The following is a 24,840-nucleotide window of genomic DNA, read 5'->3' as shown; positions in this document are numbered from 1 at the left end:
TTCCCAAAACATCATTGAAGTTTCACTTAATGATTACATAAGTGACTGAAAAAGAGAATTGACAGGCTCTGTGCAAAGTTGAATTTCACCATAATTTCTCTGCAGATTAACAAATCACTCAAGCAGTTGTATGGTCTTAGCCTGTAACCTAATCAAAGCGGTCCAATGATTCAAGCATCTAAGTTTATTTCACCTACTTTTTGGCCCATATCAGGTGAGCTGCAAATCTTAAATCCATGGAAATATGTCCATCAACTCAACATTTTACCCACTAAACTTAATACACATACAATCAGAGGGGGAAAGGACAAAACATTTGCATTTATATCGTGTCTTTCACAACCACCAAACATCCCAAAGCTCTTTACAACCAATGAGTGGTAATTGGCCATAGTCCAGGAGACACAGAAATCTCTCTCTATTAGCAAAGCATTAATCCACATCAAGTAAGTTAAAGGCTAAAGAGGAAGACCTCCATAATATACCTCAGCCAGTATGGGAATTGAACCTGCACTGTTGGCATTATTCTGCACTACACTCTAACCATCTAAATGAAAACACAATGAAGCACTAACTGTTGTCTGTACTGTTGTGTGAGAAACATCATACCACCTCTCACATTGCTAAGTAATGCACGCTTGTAATGTTGAGTGAAGGATAAATATTGACCAAGGATCCAGTTCTTCAAATAGTGCCTTGGGGATCTTTTATATTCACTAGAGAGGGCAGACGCAGCCTCAATTTAACATTTCATCTCAGAGACCATAACTCTCATAGCAGAAAGTTAAAAATCATAACACCAGGTTATAGTCCAACAGGTTTAATTGGAAACACACTAGCTTTTGGAGCGACGCTCCTTCATCATGCTCCTTCTCATAGCAGAATGTCACTGAGGATTTTTGTGCTCAAGTCCTGGAGCAGACCTCACACCCACAACCTTCAAGGCTGCTACCAACTGAGGCATAGCTTATAGTTTCTTAATCTATAATCCTTGTACATGGCAAGAATCGGTGCAGTGGAACTGAAAATACAGAATTATGGCAAAATGCAGTATTTGTGGTTTGCTGCCTGTGATATTTTGTCTGACATCTGTGCTCTCAGTATCAATATATTCTTCTCAATATATGGTTATAAGTTCCTTCCCTAGAGCATAGGAGGCCATTTAGTTTGTTGAGTTGGCACTGAGTCTCCATAGGAGTAATTTGTAATTCTCATGCTCTCCACTAGCCTGCATAGTCTTCATTCTCAGATAATAATCCCATTCTGTCTCGAATACTTAATTGAACCTGCCTTCACCACATTCTTATGTAGCACATTCTCAACTGTCATTATTCACGGCATAAATGCATTTCTTACAATGTCTTTAAAGCTTCTTTCGCCAATTACCTTGAAGCTGTGCCCTCTCGTTCTCAAAACCTACTGCCAGTAAGAACAGATTTTCCAAGATTCTTTATGATTTTGAAGGCCTTTACCAAATCTTCCTTCAATCTTCTCTGCACAAATGAAAACAATCCCAATCTCTCTAAACTTCAAACCTAAACAAAGTTTGTCATCCTTGGAACCACCATCATGATTTTGTTTTCTCCACCCTCTCTAGGTTCTCACATATTTCCAATAGTGTGGTGCCCTGAACGGAGAAATACTCCAGCTGAGGCTGAACCAGTATGAATAATATTGTATGTGAGCCAGTGGCTCTTATATTTAACAACTAGATGTGTTCCAATAGATTGAGAAAGATGTCTATGGCCCTATTATTTACTGAGATAAAGAAATCACACTGACTAATAAACCTGACAGTTTGACGTCAGTTGTAGGGATGTTATTTACAACCACTTCAAGGACGCTAATGGATTTTTAAGGATTTCCAACATTGGTTTCAGGAAACCCATTGACATTGTATACAGAGATTTACTAAAATGTATTTGACAAAGTGCCATGTAGAACATGAATGGAAAAAATAAATCATGAGAGTGTGTCGGACAGATAAAATAGACTTGCCCACTTAAGATTGACCCTCTTCTCCAACATCCCTTTTACACCATCTCCCAAATCCGTGCCCTTTTTTCCTATAGCTACACAATGGAATTTTTACAGTCATGGTCCTCTCTTTGTCACAGTTCTGAAAAAAAACCTGTATCGAAGTCACAAACCAAGAGGGGAACCTTGAGATATGTTTACAAGATAACGTATTGGTTTAGAGATCAAGGAAAAGACAGGGAAGAGTGGTATTCTATAACACCATCCGAGTACAGTTCAGATCACCAGATTTAGGATATCATAGATTTTGTATTCCAGTATTGGTTTGTGAACAAGAAGAAGAATATTAGGGTTGTAGAGAAGATGCCAGTGAAGGCTATCAGATTGCAAGTACACCCTCCAAGGATTCATATTGTTTATTTTGTAAAAAGGAATTGAGTGACATATTGAGCTTATTAAAATGAGGAAAACTAGATTCTGTCCAATTGAAAAGATTATTTTTAACTCAAAGATGTTAAGCAAACAAAGAGTCAGCTTGAGCGTCATCATTCTCTGGAACAGACTACCAGACCATCTGTGCTCTAAACAGATATTTGTCAAGTTGCTGAGTGAAGGACATTTCCAGTTATAGAATCACAGAAAATATAGCACAGCTGGTGGTCAATCAGTCCATTGAGTCTGAGCTTTTGAAAAGTAATTTATCAGTCCTCTTTTGCTCTCTTTCCACAGATCTCTACAAGTGCTTTATTCCCTGAAAGAATTATCCAGATTCTCTTTGGAAGTTACAATGTACTCACAGCCCTGCTTTCTAAATCCTAACCATTCACTGTGCTTTTCCATTCAAACTTCTTTGAATAACGTTCAGCGAGAAATTTCTGAGAGGAGATTTTCCTGATTTGGCCCAAAGCAGGTTCTAATTCGAAGTGTTAAGTCAGAACATAGGCCAGCTTTGCTGAAAGTAATGCCAAGCAAAGCAGACATAAATAGTGATAAAAGCAAAAATGTGCTGGAGATCACAACGGGTGAGGCAACATCCATGGAGAGAAAGCAAGCTAACGTTGAGTCTAGATGGCTGCTCATCAGAGATGCTACAGTGAATGATGGGGGTAGTTGGAAGGGGGTGGGGGGGAGGAGGAGGGACAGTAAACCTTTCAATGCTGAACATAAAGTCTTATTATTTTGAGAAGTCAAAAGCATGGACTGAGTGACCACTTTGCTGAACACATCCACTCAGTCCGCAAGCATAACCGCAACCTTCTGTTTGCTTGCCACTTCGATAGACCATCCTATTGCTCACACTTCTGCCCTAGGCCTGCTAGTGTTCCAGCAAATACAAGTTTGAAAAATAGCACCTCATTTTCCACTTAAACACTTGGCAGCCTTCTAGACATGACACTGAGTTTGACATTGAGTTCAACATTAAGCATGAACTCTGTCATTTTGTTTCCAATGCTTCCCCACCCTCCACTCCCCCAACCATGCCTGATATGTCTGGTTTCCTTAGCTTTGCTTTCAGCACAGTTAATCTAGAGTCTGCCATTAACAACTATTATCAGCACCTATTCTGGATCTATCTCCAATTTCTACAACCATTGCCACTCATTTTGCATTCTGTTCTTAACACTTGTGACCTCGAATCTGGCTTGGCCTCTAATCTTCCTTCTGTTTCACTTGTTCTTCCCCACCTTTACCTGCAGCACGAGACCCATCACTTTTCCACTAGTTCCAAGAAAGAGTCATATTGGACCCCAAACACTCTTATTTCACTCCCTGCAGATGCACTCAGGCCTTTTCTTGGTTCCTAAACTGGTTATCATCTGTCAGGAACTGGCACTGTGAAAGATGTGCAAACAGCCTATTTTGCACAGTCAACCTGACGGTGTTGTTGCAACTCTACTCTCCAAGTGATCTACCATGCTGTCTGCTGACATACATGTGCTCCACGACATATCTTAATTACCCATGGAGAAATGCAAAAAATCTTAAAAGCAAAGCTCCTCATGTCTAATTCCATTTTCAAGTTAGCTGTTGTAATTTTATCACTTCCTTTCACTATATGATAATTTCATGATCTAAGCTGTAAAGGAGTTGTCATCTACATTGGAATGCTCTTTTCCCTCTTTCTCTCAACCAATGTGGAGAGCCAGATGTTGCTCTTCAATTCCCAATATAATTCTGGTAGGTTCTGGCACGAATGGTATTGATAAAAACCCTCTGTAACCTCTTGCCAAGGAGGAGGACATTGACTCCAAACCTTTGCTCACATCACTAAGCCATACAGAATCAGAGAATGTACAGCATGGAAACAGACCCTTTGGTCTAACTCATCCATGCTGACCACATATCCTAAAGTTATCTAGTTGTATATGCCAGCATTTGGCCCATATTCTTCAAAACCCTTTCTATTCATACATTCATATTCTATTCATATTTTACCGCTAATGGAGTCAGGTGTTACTAGGGGACATAGCTTTAAATTAAGGGGTGGTAGGTATAGGACAGATGTTAGGGGTAGATTCTTCACACAGCGGGTTGTGAGTTCATGGAATGCCCTGCCCGTATCAGTGGTGAACTCTCCTTCTTTATGGTCATTTAAGCGGGCATTGGATAGGCATTTGGAAGTTATTGGGCTAGTATAGGTTAGGTAGGATTCGGTCGGCGCAACATCGAGGGCCGAAGGGCCTGTACTGCGTTGTATCCTTCTATGTTCTATGTTCTATCTATCCAAATGCTTTTTAAATGTTATAATTGTACCAGCCTCCACCACCTCTAGCAGCTCATACCACCCTCTGTGGAAAAAAGTTGCTCCTTAGGTCCCTTTTAAATGTTTCCTCTCTCACTTTAAATCTATGCCCTATAGTTTTAGATTCCCCCCACCACAGGGCAAAAACCTTGTCTATTTACCTAATCCATGCCCCTCATGTTTTTATAAACCTCTACAAGGTCACCCCTCAGCCTCCGACACTCCAGGGAAAATAGGTTAAAGCAGCATCCGGAACATATTCTTGGAAATCATTACTGCTATTACTTGTGTAGTCATAAAATGGCATAATAATTTTGTCTCTGCTTCTTGTTCAGACTTTCCTTCCCAATATTGCTACCTAATCTACTTCTAAAAAGCTTTTAAAGTTGTCACACTGAATACTAAATCATTGTTTCAAAAACACTAGTTTGTGTTATACCCATAACTGTATCATTATATTCCTTAACACGAATGGGTCTAGTGGGGCATTGTGTTCCTACATCTGATAACCTAACTTTGGGTTCAAGCCCCACCTGTTTCACAGATGTTATAACATTTCTGAACAGGTTGATCAGAAAATATCTAATACTGTCCATGAATATTATGAGATAAACATTATAGATTAGCACTCCCTGTACAGTCAGAATGGAACTGCCATGGATGTCAGTTCTTGTCATTTTCCACCTCATTTTCACCTATTAAGGGGTTAATGCATAACGAGATTTGATTGGACTCCAGACCAATAAAAGCATTAGCTCAGAAGAGAGGCCATTGTAAAAGGCTGGACTGGTGGATGAGTTAACACTCAGTTGAACAGAAGAATCATGGGGAACATGAAGGGAGAATGGAAGACATGAATAATACTTCTGAATTTTTAACAAAGGAAGTGAACTGCTGACTCAGCTGGATTGATATATTTCAGCAGTTACACTCAGTGGCATTTATTCTGTAAACTCTTTCCTCAATGTCTCTGTAGTTATTTGGACATTCTTCTGAGATAATTCAGAGGTGTGGGTATTTGCAGCCCACCTGACTGTTCAATGGTCTGTCTGATTGACACTTTTAAAGGGTTATAGTAACAGCGTTTTCTCTTTCATAAAAAGATTAGCGAACAGGTACTTTAGTTTCTCTCATCAGTTCCACACTTGCCATTGTTTGTATTGTGTGTTTTTGTATAAATAGTACATACTGGGTGAATGGCCAAGGAGGAACGCGAGTCAATATGGACATCACGAGAGGCCACTGCAAACAGCAGGACTGGTGGATGATTGACACTCGGTTAAATGAAAGGATCACAGGGAACATCAAAAGAGAACAAGAGATGTAAATAATACTCTTGAGTTTACTCTTCAAATGTTTTCTAAATTCAGGCTATGGTTCACAAGTCCTCTGAGATCTGTGAACTGAGAGACATGATGAAATTGTTGACCTCTGCAATTTTCAAGTCGTCAAGGAGGTAGCTAACCTTGCAATAAAGCCAGCCACATTGAGAGTGCAGGATATGGGTTTATTATCCATGCCCTCATCCTCCCTCTTGGGCCACCCCCACATTCCTGAAGAAAACAACCTCTGCCAACTAAAATTTAGACACTAGGAACAAGGGTAGAAACCTACTAGGATTGATTGATTTATTGTTGGCCAAGTCTATGGAGGGTTACAGTCCCAAAACAAATAAATTGATTTAAAGGATAGATCTGCCATAATCTAACTGGTTGCTAGAACAGCTCCAAGGGACTGAATGTCTACTTTGTTCCAACGTGTCAACTCAATATATGGGAAATATGTATGAAAGGCACTCAGGATAGCAGGCATTTTCACAAAAGTATGATTGAATTGAGCAAAGCTTGAATATGATGGAAATATGTTACAGTCCAGACTGTAACATAAACCATAAATCTCTTCCATGCTATTATTCAATACTGCCTACATTGTATTAAGTAACCATTGTACTCAAAACAGGCTTAACATGCTGAAAAATGCCTCAGCATGAAAGAATGCACATAAAACATGTCCTATAATGGAAACAAACTACAGCCAAATTTCAATCGGCTGCAGAACATGTAGCCAAAAACATAAGCATACCGACATATTGAAATCAAACAGCTTAGGCTAACCTTGACAAGTTTTGGATAAGAGACAAGATACAACAAAACATTTTCCAAAATGGCTTTCAACTCACATACCTGGATAAGCATTTCCATCCATGTCCACTCCTCCTGATATCGACTGGCCAAACATGCGCAATATTGGATTGATTGTCTGTCCTGAAATCCTCTAGAGGTGGGGGAGGAAGAAGCAAAAAACATTAGAAAAACTGCAGGAGAGAACAGAAAATTTCTTGCATCAGAGGAGACATTATGCTAGCATCATTTAACACATCTGATGCTGGAGTTTGCACGAGACTTCAGTCAAGGATTCTAGACAGCATATCTCAGAGTAAGACGGCAAACATCTAATTTACCAACTTACCTTCTGTCATTACTGAACCCAAGTGCTATAATTTTGAAGTATTTTCTAATTATGTATAGGTGCTTGTCATTCAAAATCTACGAGCTTTAAATAGGACAAGGTAACAATTTCAAACAAATATAAATGTCATCTGTTTGACAGCAGTGATATACAATCTCTTTTTCAAACTTAATCAGGAGAAATGCTTTGAAGTCTATAAAGCAGCACATTTATAACTGAAGATTCCTCTCATCCTGAGTAGCAGTTATATTTTGTTTTCAAAGCCATTGATTAAATGAATAATGTTGGGAAATCACATTGAGAGTGAGACAAGAACGTGGTAACAGTTCAGCAACCCATTTTGCATCACAATATATTTTCGTGCTCATTGACATCAAGCCGACAAGATGTCAAACAAACTGATCAGACACACTCATATTTCTTGTCTGACAATAAATGAAACTTAACCCTGCAGTGTGCCTTGCTCAATCAAACAGCACCTTAAATTAGAAACAAAATTCTTCATAGGATTTCAACAGCTTCAATCAGAATTCACAGAAGGACGATGTCAGCTCTTTCAAAAAGCAGTCAAGTTAGTCCATCTTTTTGTTCTTTTCCCATATCCCTGCAATTCTTTTCTCTTCACATTAAAATTGACCAAATTCATCTTGAAAGCCAAGCTATTGTCATTATCCTATCAGGAAGTGCAATTCAATTCCTAACCACTTTGTGCAAAAATGTTTTCCCTCATGTTGTCTCAAGTTATTCCACTAATTACCTTAAACCTGGGCTCTCTTGTTATCAATTGTTCAGTCAGTGAGAAGAGTTTGTCTCAGTTTACATCATTCAGGATTGTAATCACCTCTTAAGAAATCTTCTACTCGCCTCTGCTCAAAGATGCACAATCCCACCATCTCTTGTCTATCCTCATTACTGTAATCCCTCAGTTCAGAACCATTATCCCAGAACTTTAGTGTAAATTTCTTCTGTCCCCTGTTCAAAGTTTTACACCCTCCTAACAACTTCCACACTTACTTCAGCTGAATTTGAATTGCATTTTTTGGAGGTGTGGGGTAACATCCTGGCAAATATCCTGGCTTTTGTACTCTATGCCTCCATGTATAAATCCCTTAAGTCTTATTAACTGCGATCTTAACTTGCCTACAACTTTCAAATATTTGTGCATGGTTACTCCATCCTCTATCAAAATAGATCTTTAATTTATGTTATTGCTTCTCATTTTTCCAATAAAAATCTATCAACCTCACACTTTTCTGTACTGAATTTCATCTGCCATGTCTCTACAGTTTTAATATGGAAGAGGAAACTCCGTCAGCACGGGTTTAAGTGCCAAAGGCCTGTTCCTGTGTGGTATTGTTCTTTGTACGTTTTCCATCAGCTTGTCCATGTTCTCTTGATATTACATTTCTAAGTTTCATGGTATTGCGATTTTTAAAATTGCACCAAGTGTACCCAAGTCCAAGTCATTATTCTGAGAACAGTAATGGTCCTAGTCTGAACCTTGGGGACTCCACTGTGTACATTCAAAAGATAACAACTATTTCCCAAATCTGTTTTCTATTCCTTAACTAATTTTACAATCACAATGCTTTGGTACCTTTCACCCTATGAACTTAATTGCATTAACAAGGTTAATATGTGGTATTAGATTTAATGCCTTTAAAAGGTCTTTGCACTCATTATCAACTCACTGCTCTTGTGTCTCCTCTTATCAAGTAAGCAAATGTAGAACATTCTTAGAATAATAGTTGATTGTTTGGATCCATCATGCCCTAAGGTGGGGAAGCAGTCATGAAGGATGCTCACTGATTGCACCGGTGTAAATGAGGAGACAAATATTCTCCAGATAATGAGGGAATAAGGCAATGAATACCATCAGCCAGAATGCAGGTAAAGGGGAGTGTGTTCTCCAGGGTGTGTTTGACCTAATCTGCCTCCTCTTTTCTGAAGGTAAGTCCCATAATCAAGCTTCCTTCTGGGAGTCCTTTGTCACAGGATTATAGTGTGTTGTGCATGTACAGCTGCAAGTAATTTGTCCAAAGGTTAGGTTTGTTCACACATTTTGACACTTAAGTGATCACAGTACCCGCACAATGAAATATTCTTTACTTCAACTAACAGAGTAAAGTGAAAAAATCCTCAATCAATTATCCATGTCTCAAAGAGGAAACAGCATGACCACCCAAACAGGAAACAGCGGGCTCCGAACCGGTGGTTTCCAAGAACAAAACCAAGCACATCTTGAAAGCTTAACTGGCCTGGATTCCAATTGCAAAAAGGTTTTTTTGGGTCTGCCTGCCTCACCAGACCACTGTCTTGACTTCTTCTTCTTCGGTGACTCACCTCTTAACCCACATTATGACATTATTTCTCCTTCCTCATTTGAGGAGACATCATACACCTTATTCTAAGATATCCCCCCTTTGCTGAGTGCGGCTGTAGAGGGCACAGCATACCATGATAATGTAGATGGTGTACATTGCAGGGCCTGAGCAGTCAGCACATTGGAATCTCTGTCTCTGAGCAGTCCAGCGATTTGTTGAACAATAGCCCTATTGGAATAATATTGTACCTCTCCTTGACATCAGTCAGAGGATTGTAGTTATAAGTCGGATTGTGAGGGGTAGCTCCTCTGTGAAAGCAGCACTGTAACCGGGGGGGTGTTTTACACTCTATGCAGAACGTGGGAGTTGTGACGGCTTGCTGAATATCAAGTGCAAACACAGAATATTTGAATGGTGTGGAGACAGCAGACTGTACATTAAGGAAGTGGAAACTTTTCCGATTGATGAATACAGGTGGCTGTTGCAATGTAGCTACAATTGATTGAGTCTTGTACTCGTGCAAAAATGAACTATCACAGAAACCCTGACCAGCATGGCTGCTTGACTCTAGGGAAGGAACACAAATTCACGCATTTTAACAAACAGATCTCAGCTTCATTTTGAAAATAGCCTGACTGGAAAATTCCTCAGAGCTCCTCTGTGGGTCTCCGAAATGAGCTCTGTTTCAGAGCCACTGTAACCTTTTGAGAGGGGTGGGGGTAGCCAAACCATTCTGGCAGTCACTGTTGCTTGTCTAGAAGCTGGGAGATGAAGGGAACAAAGTCCTGGGACACCCTGACCACCTTCTGCACTGCAGCAACATGTGTGGATATAGTTTCTGGCCAATGCTCGTTGTCACCATGGTAACCCAGATCTTACACCTCTGCAGGCTAGTCTGTAGCCTGTGCCTGCTGGTGCTGCTTCTGTGCCCCACAACACTGGTTCCTCCTCAGCTAGAAAATGGCCATAAACACAGCAGGGTTCTGCTGTGCGGTCAGTTTCAGAAGATCTGTGAATTAATGCGCATAATCATTATTCTCTTTGAAGCATATCCTCCCAACCAACTCCAGGATGCCCTTCCCTTGCAATTTCCTCCCCAGGCCTCCTCCCAAACTATTGTGCCCACCACGATAAGGTCTTGTATGGCCCCAGAGAACAGCTTCCTACTTAATAAATTGTCAGATTGGTGATGAAGACAATGCATATTGGATGGCCGAGGAGAAAATGTCATTAAACCATCCACCCATAGTAGTTAGCTTGTCTTCTGTGACATTGAAGCAGAAACATACCATTTTTGCCTCAGCACACAAGCTACCAACAATCCCCCCCCCCCACCCACCACCACCACTGTATCTATCCGTCCTCACACCTCTTTTGTTTGGCAGAACCTTCCAATCCTCAAGACAATTGCCCTACATCAATGAGGCACTTATAGATATTGAATGGATCTCCTTTCTACTATGGCAATGTCTATATCTCAGACTCACTGAAAAACTGGGAAACCGATCTGTCTTCAGGCCCCCTGGGGCTTGGGCTCCCAGGAATTCATCCATCCCTGTAATGTGCAGGCAGAGGTAAGAACCGGGATGCAGGATCAGTCATGAGTCCGAATTCTCACCCTGACATGAAAATCCAGACCCTCAAACTTGCCCAAAATCTGTCATACCATAAGAGGAAAATGTGTCACAAACTGTCATCACTGGAAGTGGGTTTCTGATCGCTGGGGAGGTCGATATGTAGTGGTAATGTTTCTGGATTGGTAACCCTGAGGCTCAGGCAAATGTTCAATAAAAATCTGGAATGACAAACAGTGCTTGTCAAATGGCTACTATGTAACCATTGTTGTGAAATCCATCTGCTTCATGTAAGGAGAGAAATGCTGCTACTGTCACACAGTCTGGGCTACATGCAACTCCAGAATCATAGCAATGCTCTCTGGGAAATTAGAGTTGGACAACAAATGCAAGCCAAGCCAGCAATGCTCAAATCCAATGACAGGATTAAAGCAAATGAATGAACAATTACCATTGAGTATTTGGAGACTATTCCAGCGGCATCTCCATGGTAAATGTAGACAGCACCACGATAATCATTTTCATTGGGCGCTCCAATCGCAACATCTGAAAAGAAAAACTTACTTTCAGTAAATGCTGGCAAATGGTTACTTGGGGTGGGTGAGAGAATAGATTTTCTGATGCAGATAGTGGTGTGTGGACTGGAATTTCACTTGCAGCTGTGGTATTAAACCCATTGACATAGCAACTGTGATATTGGACCAATGAGGCCTGGCAGTTGTGGTATTGGACTTAGTTCGAGCAGCTGTGGTTTGGATTCAGGTTAGTGCTGACCTTAGCACTTTGGGATTGGACCCAGGCCTGTGGCGGTGATGCAGGAGGTAGCTGCAATGTATTCCCCATTCCTAAGTGCAGGATTCATAAAAATAAATGAAACAGTTGAGCTGTTACTGCACCTCCCTATTCTTAATGCGTCTTTTCAATTTATCTTCAATTTCTCTCTGAAACTATCCAATCTAATCTCTTTATACATGTGAAGGATGGTTTAAATTGGATAAGGAGAAGGACCAGGAGAAAACATCACAGACATAGAAGAAATTAGGGGAGAGATTTGGCAGAAATAAACATATTCAGATAATGAGCAATCGGAAACAAAATAGATTAGGCAGGATGAAATACAAAAGTACGCTAAGGCGTATTTGGAGTGTGTACATTGAAATGGGTGGACAATTACAAATTAGACGAGAAATCTGCAGGTACATACAATTACATGGGCTTACATTAGTCCAGAAATTCCCATGGTTAGACAGCCGTTGAAGCAACGTGGACTGGAATTGTGGATCAGGACCGTACAAGAATCCCAGATGCAGCTGGCTGCAAAGGAATTACCCGTGAAATTGACAACTCCAACGGGAAAATCTCATGACTGGAACGCTCCAAAAGAATCCATTCAAAGTGGAGAATCTGGGATGCTCCACTTGCATCAATAACTTGCAAGGAAGAGAGTGAGAAGACTAAAAACCTATTTTAACTGTTAAGTAACTGTTAGGCTGACCCCACAACTAACGACATTATCCCCCAAACTTTTGGACCTCTGGCAATCACTCCCCACAACCAGTCTGCCTCAACCTAACATGATTCCTACAGCCTGAAAACCTCTTCCCATTGCTACCCCTGACATCTACACCATCCCACCCCAAGCCCAGCCAACCTAATCTAAGCAGCCCATCACTCATCTGACACCCTACCTACCTATCACCCAAAGCGTATGGTGACCAGGCACTCTACTTGTCTAGCAACCTACCCATCAGGGACCCCTCACACCCTACCCACTTTGCATAATAACTCCCTAACCAATGCCCACAACTGCTTTACATACTTACCTTTTCACAGCAGGTGTCCAAGTGCCTGACTGAGCAGTTAAATCTCAGAACACAGCACAGTGACTGCTGCAAAACGGGGCAAGGCTTAACTCTGCAGGCAAACGCAAACTAACCTCTGCTGAAATTATGCTACAGCAATAACAGAGTCTGGATCTAACGATTGCAGGAATGGAAACTTATCCCTATACACAACATATTCCAGAGAAAAAGGAAGGGATAAAGATAGTGGAGTGAATGCAGGGGGACGTGAGGGATGATATTCAACAGGTAGAGAAGAGGTTGATGTACATAAAGATTCAAAGGCAGAAATAAAAGTTACACTTGTAGAAAAGTAGCTATCATTATGTTACTGTTAACTAAAAATTGGGGAAGGGGCAAGTCTCAAAACAAACTTCAGGAAAATGTAAAAGCAGCAGAATAATGTTAAAAGAGGTCTTCAGTTTAATGACTAAGAATGGGATAAATTGTCGAGATGTATACAAGAGAGCTTTCATCATTTTGTTGGACCAAGTTGCATGGAAAGAACTAAAATAAACCCCAATGGGAGAGTTATGGAAAGGGACAATGAGTTTCAACTGGAAGAGAGCTAAATTTTGTCAGTCATAGAGGGGTCTGTCCCAGAGTAGCAGGTAAATTGTTAAATGTGTACCGGAGATAAAGGAGATGATAGTTCAGATACAGACCAGACAAGTTTCAATGAAGGGGGAAGACAAGATCTGTAGACAGTGCAAGTATATTGAGAATATTCTTTTTGTTTCAGTGTAAAGTTGACACTTTTTTATTGGACTGTAGACCTTACCCTTTCTACTATTTGACATAGGTTAAAATCAGTTTCATTAAAGAAAATTATTAATTTGCAGCCAATAAAAATAAAATACTGGCATGTATATTCCTTGAACATGAATGACAGAGTCAGGTAAAAAAGTGTAATTTGGTGATTTCATCAATTGTTCACATTTGTGACAACCCAGAGATTCAGTGGGCTTGACATCTAGCACATTACTCCATTAATGTGTCTATGTGCCTGTTTACGCACACGCTCTTGGCCAGGATTTTTCAGATTTACAAGCTGCAGGTGATACACGTATGTACAGCTTTATCTTCCTTTCCTACCCAAATCTTAACATTGTGCCTGTCTCCTTTCAGACATCCAAGTAGTGTAACCCCAACCAAATGGCAACAATGATGGCACATGATTTTACGCTTGCAGCCAAGAGTACTAATACTGGCATGGCCCATCACATAGAGGATGTCACTAAAAATGGATCAACCTATGAAGAGACACCGGACACAAGTATTCTTAAACCAGGTCAGGTGTAAGAAGGACACAGCCGACCAATCTTGCTGCCAAAAGCTCAGGAAAGGATTTGGTGGAAGAGCCTAAAGAAGGCTGCAAATTGGTAAGCCCAAAGAAATGATGGGCATTGGTGAGTGTGTTCAAATGCGTGAAGTATGCTGGAGTGCAGCAATGAAATGGTTTGGCATTTTCTGCAGAATTTCCGTGAATGGAAGTGATGGCCAACCATATTCACACACTGAAGGCCCAATCATAATGCACCAACAGCTGATGTCACAGCTTTTGTGCAGCATAAGCAGAAGTCACCTAGCATCTGAATTCTGCTGTGCAATGTCAGGTTGCTTAACATGGCTGGGATTTATAGTATGCAACAGGTTTGAAAGGTGTCACAGCTATCTAGGAGCCTGCCCTTCAACACTTCACCACTAGAATGGTGGTAGCTCGGTGAAAGGCAAAGATGAAAGGTGAAACCTCTCAGGTTTGATCTTTCCGCCCCTCCCACTAAGTTAATGCCTGCCCACCAGCTAGCCCAAATGGCTTCCACCCATGCCAAGATGGCTTGATGTTTGAAGCTAGCCATCCAAGAGCCAGAGTTGCTCACCTTGTAAACTTCTCTGTCACACCACTCCCTGTGGACATTCACAACTTGAAATGCATAACAGAAAGCATCAAACACTGCTAGAATTATTGCAAATGCTAGGAAAAGGAAAACAGTAACTAATCTCCAAGTGATTGAGGTTTATTTTCAAATGGTGCCAGGATGGAGGAAGCTTTTTTATTAAAATAGTTGAATACATGTTCAACCATATGCAATTAAGGGATGACCTTATTTGAGCACAAGCTCTGAAAAGGCACTGCTGGTGTCAAAAAAGCATTGCATTCTCACTGACATTGTGATTTGCCTGTGTAACGATGCAGTCACTTCAAAAGGTTATTTTCTTCTGTTTTGTTTTTAAGAGCGGTTGTAAGGCATAAGTGCAGAACTACCTCTTAGAAAATAAATAATTTGTGAGGCCTTGATGTTATTTTATATCTGGAACAATCAGAGCAGCTTGGGCGTGCCAGGTCTCTCAGACTAGGCTTTCTCATTTTTGTTTCAGGTTCTGGTTTAGTTTTAAACAGAAGACTCAAAACAGTCAATGTCTCCTAGCTGCAATTCTCTCTCAATTTCCCCTGATGATTTTTTTCCTTCTGAATTGGAGAACTACACCTGAGAATCTGTGTCTGAATTTGCTTTTTTGCCAAGGGGTGTTTATGGGATGTGACTATACTGGGACAGTTCATTAGTAATAGGCACTGTATCTATTACTCAGTTAATTTTTCCAATAGTTGTTATTCTGTTATTCTAAATTCCTCTTGAATTGTATTTTAACTATAGTGTTTAAATAAATTTTGATTTGCTTAACATCAAGTAGTTTGACTAGCTGCATTGCATCAAGAATACAACACTTCATATCTACCCTGAAAATAAGAAGGTTAGGGTCTGATCTGGCCCCTAACACTTGGAATGCTTATGCTGCACAAAAGCTGTGACATCGGCTGTTAGATGGTGCATTATGATTGGACCCTCAGTGTATGAATATGGTTGGCCATCACTTCCACTCACCGAAATTCTGCCAAAAATGCCAAACCATTTCACTTCTGACAAACATTCAATGTTTACATATTCATGTGCTTACAAATTTGGTGTCCCACGTGATTCACCTCAACAGCGTATATTCCCACAACAAATACTAATTTGGTGGTAGTCTTTTGAATAACCCCGTGAGATAGTTACCAATGGGCCCGATATTTTTAGACCACTGACGTTAAAAGTAAACAGTAACGGCAGAGTCAAGATAAATGGCAGGTTTATAAAATAGTAGATGATCAAATAGATGGCTGAAAAATAGAAGAGAACTGAAAAAAGAAACATGGGACAAAGAGAATGTTTGAAGAAACATAAGTGGATAAACCAAAAGGGAACATTGAAGTCTTTTTTATACAAACAAATCCAAAAACAACAGTGAAATAAAAAGATGCAGCTGGTTAAGGTCCAAAGAGGAAATTTTGTTGAGCAGAGGTCATGACTCAGTTACTATATCAGAACATAATGCCTTTCTTCACTAAAGTTGATGCTGCCAAAATCAGTCATGGATGAAGCGTGGGTTGATGACATTGTACACAAATACATAAAATGTAGCCACTTGGAGCATTGGCACAACACAAAAGTGGAAATGTCATCGTGCAGATAGAATATTTGCTTCCTCAGAGAAGGAAAGGTAGAAAAGTCAGAGGCTGCGTTCACAGCCTTTCAAACCTCCTTGGATATGAAAATGATGTCAGAGGACTGGAGGATTGCAAATGTTGTACTATTATTCAATAAAGAATCAATAAATTCAGTAACTGGATCATTCAGTTTGACATGTGTTGGGAAAATGTCTGGAAACTATAATTGAAGATAAAATTAATTCTAACTTGGAAAAACTACAAAAGGAGAGGCCAATATTGTTCTCCTCAAAAAAGAGCAGACTAATGGAAAATTTAGTATAAATTATCAAGGACTTTGAGACTGTAAATAAATAAAGAGGAACCGGAAGACTGTTGTGGTACAATGGTAGTGTTCCTACTGCTGACCTACAGAGGCCTGGGTGCAAGACCCACTTGCTCCACACGTGTGTAATAACACCTCTGGAGTAGGCTCACTTAAGATAGAATTAAGAGGGAGTGTTCCCTCTGCCAGGAGGGCCGGCAGAAATTTAACATATTTGGTTCAAGAACCAAATGGAAAAGGAGTCAGTTTTTGATTTAAGCATTAAGTGGTTATGGTTTGAAATGTATTATCTGAAGGGTGGTTGTAGCATATCCAACAGGAATTTAAATTGGATATCCAATTGAAAAGGAAAGTATTGGGAAAAAAGGGTGAGAAACTAGTTCTCTATTCAAGGAGGTTTATTTGATCTTAAATTAGGATAGAAAGATTTCTCTTGTGTTAGATGATTTTATGATCTTAGGTGTTTGGTCCCCCTTTTTGGAAATGAGGGTGGTTTTTTACCTTGGCTCAAAAGGACCGAAAAGGATAGTTCTCCATCAAATCAGATTGCTAGTTAAACATGAAAACTAAGCTAAAATGCTGCAGATGTTGCAATTCCAAAATAAAAATTCTGATAAGGAAATCTTAAGTCTATATTTTTCTCTCTAGAGATACTGTACAAGATGCTGAGTATTTTCTCCATTTCATATTTCACCCAAAATGTTAAACAATTGACATGGTCAAAACATTGATAGAAAAGACACCCTCCAAACAAGCTGAACAAAATCATGGTAAACTTTGCTATTTATGTTAATCACCACGAGTAGCGCATTGCAACATGATAAAGATGGCAAATAAAGGGAACAGATAAAGAGGTGTTAAAAATCATTTGACAAAATTGGAAGGGCATGTATAAGGAAACACTGACCTGGAAATCCATCATCATCAATGTCGCCCAGAGATCCAATGCTATCTCCAAAGTGTGCATTGTACATGCCATCACCCATTAAAAGCTGCTGTTCCTCTAGTGCAGCCTATAAACAAGAAATCGGGAGTGTTGAGAAAAACTTGTTGATTCACTTCAGCGAGGATCACGTCAAAAGTTCTCAATTTTTGCTGACTAATTTCAACAAAAGGTTCAAGGATTTTATTCCTGTACTTCCCATTAAAAGTCAAATTTACATAGTTCCATTTATTTGCAAATTTAGGCTGAATGTGTGCTGTGCACCAAACCGTTTTTTCCCAATATTCAACACAGATACCCAATTCATGTGCCTGGATCTTTAGGATGTTTATGCAAGGTTATGCTCGCAATGCAGTTTATAAGCCACTCTGAAGTAAAGGAAGAGTGTGGGGGACAGCAGCAGACTGGTTAGAAGGCCCACCTCAGCATTCCCCCTCATTTCCTTTGCTTCCATATGTCCCTTATGTGTTCTGCATAGCTACTCATCCAATATCCACAAGGTATATTATTGAGGAGTCATGCAATGGCAGTGGGAAATTATTTTAAGTGCCAGTGTAAAAACAAAATTGTGACAAATAAGTTTCTCATGCAGAAATCGGTCTTCATATTGAAAATAAAAATGTGCAATCCTATGAGAAAGAAGTTTAAAGTCTTGAGTAACCAACTCTTGAGCAATTGCATCAAAACACCTCCATCTGATGAGATCAAGCTATCTTTCGATTTTGGAATTCAGACATGCATTCATATTAGCTATATCTTTCAAAACAAACCATCACAGCAACATGGAATTGAAAGAACAAATGATGTTACAGCTCTATTTCAAAGCAGACTTATCTGTCAATCAACTGAAGCAGGAATAGACACTTCAATTCTTTTCATGTTCAAGAGCAAAGGATTTCTTTCGTAAAGTTGTCTATGAATGTAAATCACGGAACTACACATGACAGGAGGATTTCCCAACTCATTTTTCTAACTGTTTGAATACATTGTGACACTTTTCCCAAAGTAAAATATATGCTGATGCCATGCTCATCAACAGTGGTCAACTTACCCCTGCAGAATGTTGCAATCAATCACCACATTTAAAGTACATTTCTGTTACTTTACAGCATCTCAGTGACATTTGAAGCTGTAAAGACAGTTTAGACATATCCTCAGAATGTTCCCAACTGCTCAGTAGGCTTCCTGCAGTGGTCAGCGACTTTTCAAGGTTTTTGTACTTCTTGTGAGCTTCCAAAGCCCAGAGCAGCTTGTGAAAATCATGTGCATGAAGAAATGCAATGGTATACAGTTGGAAGGTACATAAAAAGTGGTTTACCTCTGAAAGAAACATCATCTGGATTTTGTCAGCCAAATCTGTCCTCCACATAGAGACAAAAAAAACATTCTGCCCTGCTTTTCATTGAACCATAAACAACAAATTCAATTCTACTTCAGCTATGGCTCACTTGGTTGCACTCTCACTTCTAGCTCAGAATATTTTATATTCAAGTCCATTCACACTACCCACGTATAAAAATCTATTCTGGCGCTGAAGTGCAATAGTCCAGAGGTAGGGATGCACTATCAAAGTTTCCATATTTGAATCAAACTCTAACCCAGACTAATCTTTCAAATGGGCAGAAGTGATACCAACTTCAAAGTATACGAAAGCATTCTTGAGTGATCTAACCAATATGTAATCCTCAAAACACTTGAAGATTTTCTAGTAATTTTCAATGGCTGTATTCAATCCTACTGTCAGTAAGACAGGAATCTAGCACAAATCTGCAGCCTAAAAAACTCAAGGAAGAATTGACCTGGAAGTATTGTTTGTGCTAGTTGTCATTTCCAAAATTCTGCAGTCTTTGGAAACTTTCTACAGATTGGTGGATAACCATGCCATTTTCTATTTAAGGAGGGAGGCAGGAAGAACACCAGGAATTGTAGACCAATCAGCCAGGTGTTGGAAGTGGAAAAAATACATTGTGGAAGATTTAATAGCCGAGCACTTGGAAATCAGAGGCAGGGTCAGATGGAATCAGCACAGCTTTACAAAAGACGAATCTATTGGAATTCTTCGAGATCTTCAAACGACATGTGTATTGAAGGGGAAAATTGTATAGAGCAATGGAAAAAAGCATGGAATAGGATTAATTAATGAACTCCATCCCTAATTTATAGATTTGATGAGGGGAAGCCAGATGACATGGTTCATTTGGACTTTCAGAAGGTTTTCAACAAAGTTCCACCAAAGAGAGGAGCGTGTAAAATTAAAGCACATGGGTTGGGAGTAGTGCATTGAAACATACAGAAAACTCATTAGTAGCAGATAGGAAACAAAGATTAGGATAAATAGGTCTTTTTCCAAATGGCAGACAGTGACTAGTGGGCTACTGCAGAGATCAATCTTCGAACCTGATCTTAATAATTAATGATTTAGATGAGGGTATCAAATCCGCAGATGAGGCAAAGCTGAATTTCAAGTGTGAGCTGAGAGATGGATGGACAAGCTGAGCGGATACATACATGACAGATTCAATATAATGTGGATAAATGCTTCCACTTTAGGAGCAAAAACAGAAAGGTGGATTATTATCCGAATCGTTTCTGAACCCTTTCAAAGTTTAATAACGTCTTTCCAAACACAGAATTGTGATTGGCTCTTAAGTGCCCTTAATTATTGATGAGCAATGAATGTTGACCCAGTCAGAGACATCCTCAGTCCACATGTGTATTAAAAAAAATTTTGGGCACCACACTTTAGGAAGGATGTTGAAGCTTTGAAGCAACTTAATAGAACAATACCAGGATGAAGGGCTTCAATTACATGGAAAACTAAAGCAGTTCTTAGAAAATTAAGAAAAGACTGGAGAGGTTTACAAAATCATGAATGACTTTAATAGCTAAAATAAGGAGAAACAGTATTGAGGAGGAGAAAGAGGTCAGAGAACAGAGGTCTAAGGTGATTAAACAAACAATGCAGACGCATAAACAAGGGAATACTTTTTCAACAATGCGTTGTTGTGATCTGGAAAATACTACAAAAAAAAGGGTGATGGAAGTAGATTCAATGATAACATTAGAAAGAGAATTGTGTGTATTGAAGGAGAAAATTTTGAGGGGAATGGGGAAAGAGCACAGAATGGAATTAATGCTTGAACTCCACCATGAATGGCCAAATGGACACTTTCCTGCACTGTATCATTATACAGTGTGATCCATAGAGAGACAAATACATGTATCAAATAACAGGTTTGCCTGGAATAGCCAAATATAAGCAAATACTGTTGATGCTGAAAATCTGAAAGAAAAAAAGTAAATGCTAAAGAAACTCAGAGGTCTGGTAGCATCTGTGAAGAAATAAAGTCAAAGGTCACATGACACCAGGTTATAGTCCAACAGGTTTATTTGGCATCACAAACTTTCGGAACGCCGCTCCTCGGGTTCATCTGATGAAGCAGCAGTGCTCTGAAAGCTTGTTGTTTCAAATGAACCTTTTGGACTATAACCTAGAAGCATGTGACTTCTGAGTTTGTCCACCCCAGTCCAACACCAAGCACTTCCACATTGTGAAGAGAAAAACAGTTAATATTTTGAATTGGATACAACTTTTCAGAACTGAAAGAGTTTGGAAAATTCTGTTTTTTTACAGAAGTGAAGGAGGAGCAAGGGAAATAAATAAGGTGGAGGTCTGGTGAAAAAGATGAAGGGTTGCTAACTGAAAGGGATAGGAAAATGGAGATGTAACTACTTGTAAATTAAAAAGGTGAAGATGGGTCTTCTCCTTTTATCTCAAATCCCCCAACCCCAACAACATCCTTGTAAACTTCCTGCACCCTTTCAAGTTTAACATCGTTTCTATACCAGGGAGACCAGAATTGAATGTAGTATTCTAAAACTGGTCTCACCAATGTCTTGTACAGCTACAACATTATGTTCCAACTCTTTTACTCAATGAAGGCAAGCGTGCCAAAATTTCTTCTTTACTACCTGGTCTACCTGCGACTTCACCTTCAAAGGAACTAAAAAGCTGCACCCCTAGGTCTCTTTGTTTAGCAACACTCCCCAAAGCCCGACCATTAAGCACAAAGGAGTCTTGTGCTCCTTTGCCTTACCAAAATGCAACACTTCACATTTATCTAAGTTAAACTCTGTCTGCCACTCCATGGCCCATCTGATCAAGGCCCTGCTGTGCTCGGAGATAACTTTGAAATGGCTCAGAAAAGATTTACAAGGATGTTGTGGGATTGGAGGGGTGTTTCCGTACTGTATAACTTGATGGCTCAAAACAACATCTTGAACCCAGCCACAGAGCATTAAACTTGCAAGGAGAGGTGACGTAGGTTCAATGCCAAATCATGCCGTGGTGCCATGGGTCAGGTGCTAGGTCATGGAATAGAGTCAGGAATCTTGCGTTAACTGGTCCATATCCAAAAGGCTCCATACGTAAAAGGACACTGCTCTGTTATAGCTGGATTTCTGCTTGCTGGGTTCCCAGGAAGGACTGTAATTGACCTAACCAGCATCATGCAATCTGTCCATATTGTGCTAGAAGAATCTGTGTAGATGCAATAGAAGAGTGTGGGTTTGAGTGCAGAGCTTCATCCACAGACAAAGGCCACACTGGAAGAACTGCAGCTGGCATGGGAGCAGAGCAGTCAGACTCTATCTGAAGAGAAGTTTGGATGGATAGGCTTGGAGAGTGAGGGGAAGGGAGGCAATGCAACACCCATAAACTAGAGTGGAAATATTACTCCTGTCTTTGTGTCATTTACAGGGTCAACTGTAGGATTTAAAAGGGACATAAGGGGTAACTTTTACACACAAAAGGATGGTACATGTATGGAATGAGCTGCCAGAGGAAGTGCTGGAGGCTGGCACAATTACAGCATTTAAAAGACATCTGGATGGATATGTGAATAGGATGGATTTAGAGGAATATGGGCCAAGTGCTAGCAAATGGGACTCGATTAGGTTGGGAAAACTGATCGGCATGGACGGGTTAGATCAAAGGGTTTGCTCCCATGCTGTACATCTCTATGACTAATTAAAAAGGTGAAAGTTGTGATCAGCATCTCAGAAAACAGATTTTAATACTCCATGTTAAAAGCACAAGCAAGTTGCGAGGTAGTACATGTTGATTTTTTTTCAGTGGAAGGGCAGCAGTATCCTTTTTAGCTAGTAACTATATCAAGTGACCACCATCACAAATGACAAAACTAATTGAGGTCTGAGCAGATCAAAAACTGTTGACAACCATGACAGACTTTCTGACTTTGAGTCGTTATAAAACAACATTGCAAGAACAGAAGTAAAGTAAGGCCAGATGCTATCTTTGAGGAGGCAAAGCAAGACAAGACAAGGCAATGTAAAGCAGGGATGCTGAGCATATCCAGCTCAGAGTGAGCAAGTTCCATGACAGTGTGTGAAGAACCAATAGATGTAACTTCATTCAGCCTATGAGCTGGGAACCCATGTTTCTGACAGCACACAGTGTCCTTGCTGCAGCGTTCTAATTATATTTGGCAGCACTGTCCAAGATGCAACACTGAAGTGTAGGAAGTGTCCTGTAAGTGACGACATGCCTTGACGGTTGCCACATAGTGGATGCCAATGTCCCTGAACATGGAGTGTGTCCATTGCTCATGGAGAGTACCCCGAGATGTTGAGTGTCCAACATGGAACTTCTTCAGAGTAAACAGTTAGCTGAAGTTGCCAGGGACCCTAGGTTCTAATTGCACTCAACTCTCACGCTTACCACTGTTTTAGCAACTTTATAAGCCTCCTAGTTTGATCTAACACAATCTTTAATATCTATTGTTCACCATGGCTAGATCACCTCTTCTCCACCTTTTGGGCCTTAAAGGATTATAAAATTTATTGTAAAATATGTACTAATTACTTAAAAGCTAATCATTATTACCTTCTAATCCACAATCTACAAAAGGTTGGAAGATTTACCACAACCAATTTGCCCATACTGCGTAATCCTCATTAAATGCACCTCAGATTCTGGGTTTGAACCATGTCCTACATTACAAATATTGTTTGCTGGCCTATAAACAAACTCCTATCATTGCTGCTTCCCTTTGCTGTCTCTTAGCTCCACTCAAACTGATTCAACATCTTGATCTTTCAATCTAAGATCCTCTCTCACTACTGTATGGCTCACATCCATTCATTAACAGTGCCATCCCATCTCCTTTGCTCTTTTGCCATTCCTTCCTAAATGTCGAATATCCTTGAACACTCATTTACCTGCATTGTCACCATTATCCAATTAGATCATGTTTATTTCTATTCGTATCAATTCCTCTATCTTTTTGTGAATGTTGTGTGCATTCAGATAAAGTGCCCTTAATTCTGCCATTTTATTGTTCTTGCAATCACAAGAGTTATCTTGAGTGAACATAAAAGTTTGTCCACTGTCTGTTCCTGTCATTCAGATTGCCTGTCCCTGATTGTTACTTGTTCTGTTGCTTTGACCTCTCCCTTTATTTCATAGCATTTCCTTTACTTGACATCTTGACCTCACTTTTGTTTATAGCCATCTCTATCCATTCTGGCAATATTACAATTTGCCATTGCTTACTCTAACAGACTCCTTAAAATCCAGCCTCACAATACTGATGTAGAATTTCGCTGCAAATCAGATGACATGCTACCAATACTGCAACTTTGACTACATTTCAAAAGAACTTGATTGAATTCGGGATGTCCTGAGGTCAGACAAAGCTTTTTACCATTCACTTCAGCCAGTAAGGAATTATCAACTCCTAACAGAGCCAAGTAGTTACACAATATACATTGCAAGAGGGCGGGATTAGAATATTTCCACTTCAATAATAATTTGTTTCTTCATCCTTCCTGAAAATATTCCCTTGAGCTGTGGGAAGTGGGGCACTAGTAATCGACAGCTAAATCTTTGCAGAAAGGATGGGAAGAACAAAAGCATAAGATAAACTTCAAGTGTTCTCATTCATATAGGGAAAATAAGCTCTTTTTAGATAGAAGTTAGGAGTGAGTAGTGAAACATCTACACTTGCCCCTTGACCCCACATGAGGTAGTGATTTATTTGGACTTTTACTAAGTTGAGATTTTGCTGCTCATGATCTGCTCCTCTGTATACCAAAAAAGCAAGCACCAATCTCATGACCAGTGCTTTAGCATTAAC

At 39.9% G+C, this 24,840-nt stretch overlaps 1 protein-coding gene across 1 annotated transcript in view; it reads right to left on the bottom strand.

Moving 5' to 3' along the window:
- Positions 1-24,840, bottom strand: part of itga9 (integrin, alpha 9) — a 388,873-nt gene that overhangs the window by 280,149 nt on the left and 83,884 nt on the right. The window contains exons 10-12 of the mRNA XM_060822924.1: positions 17,648-17,753; positions 11,539-11,633; positions 6,904-6,994 (exon numbers count right to left, since the gene is read on the bottom strand). Of these exons, the coding sequence (XP_060678907.1) occupies positions 6,904-6,994; positions 11,539-11,633; positions 17,648-17,753 (292 nt within the window). The remainder of the gene's footprint in view (positions 1-6,903; positions 6,995-11,538; positions 11,634-17,647; positions 17,754-24,840) is intronic.

This window comes from Hemiscyllium ocellatum, chromosome 4, assembly GCF_020745735.1.
Source record: "Hemiscyllium ocellatum isolate sHemOce1 chromosome 4, sHemOce1.pat.X.cur, whole genome shotgun sequence".
In the NCBI taxonomy this organism is placed as follows: domain Eukaryota; kingdom Metazoa; phylum Chordata; class Chondrichthyes; order Orectolobiformes; family Hemiscylliidae; genus Hemiscyllium; species Hemiscyllium ocellatum.
Note: the sequence above shows the minus strand (reverse complement) of the source record. Positions and strands in the feature narration are given on the sequence as shown.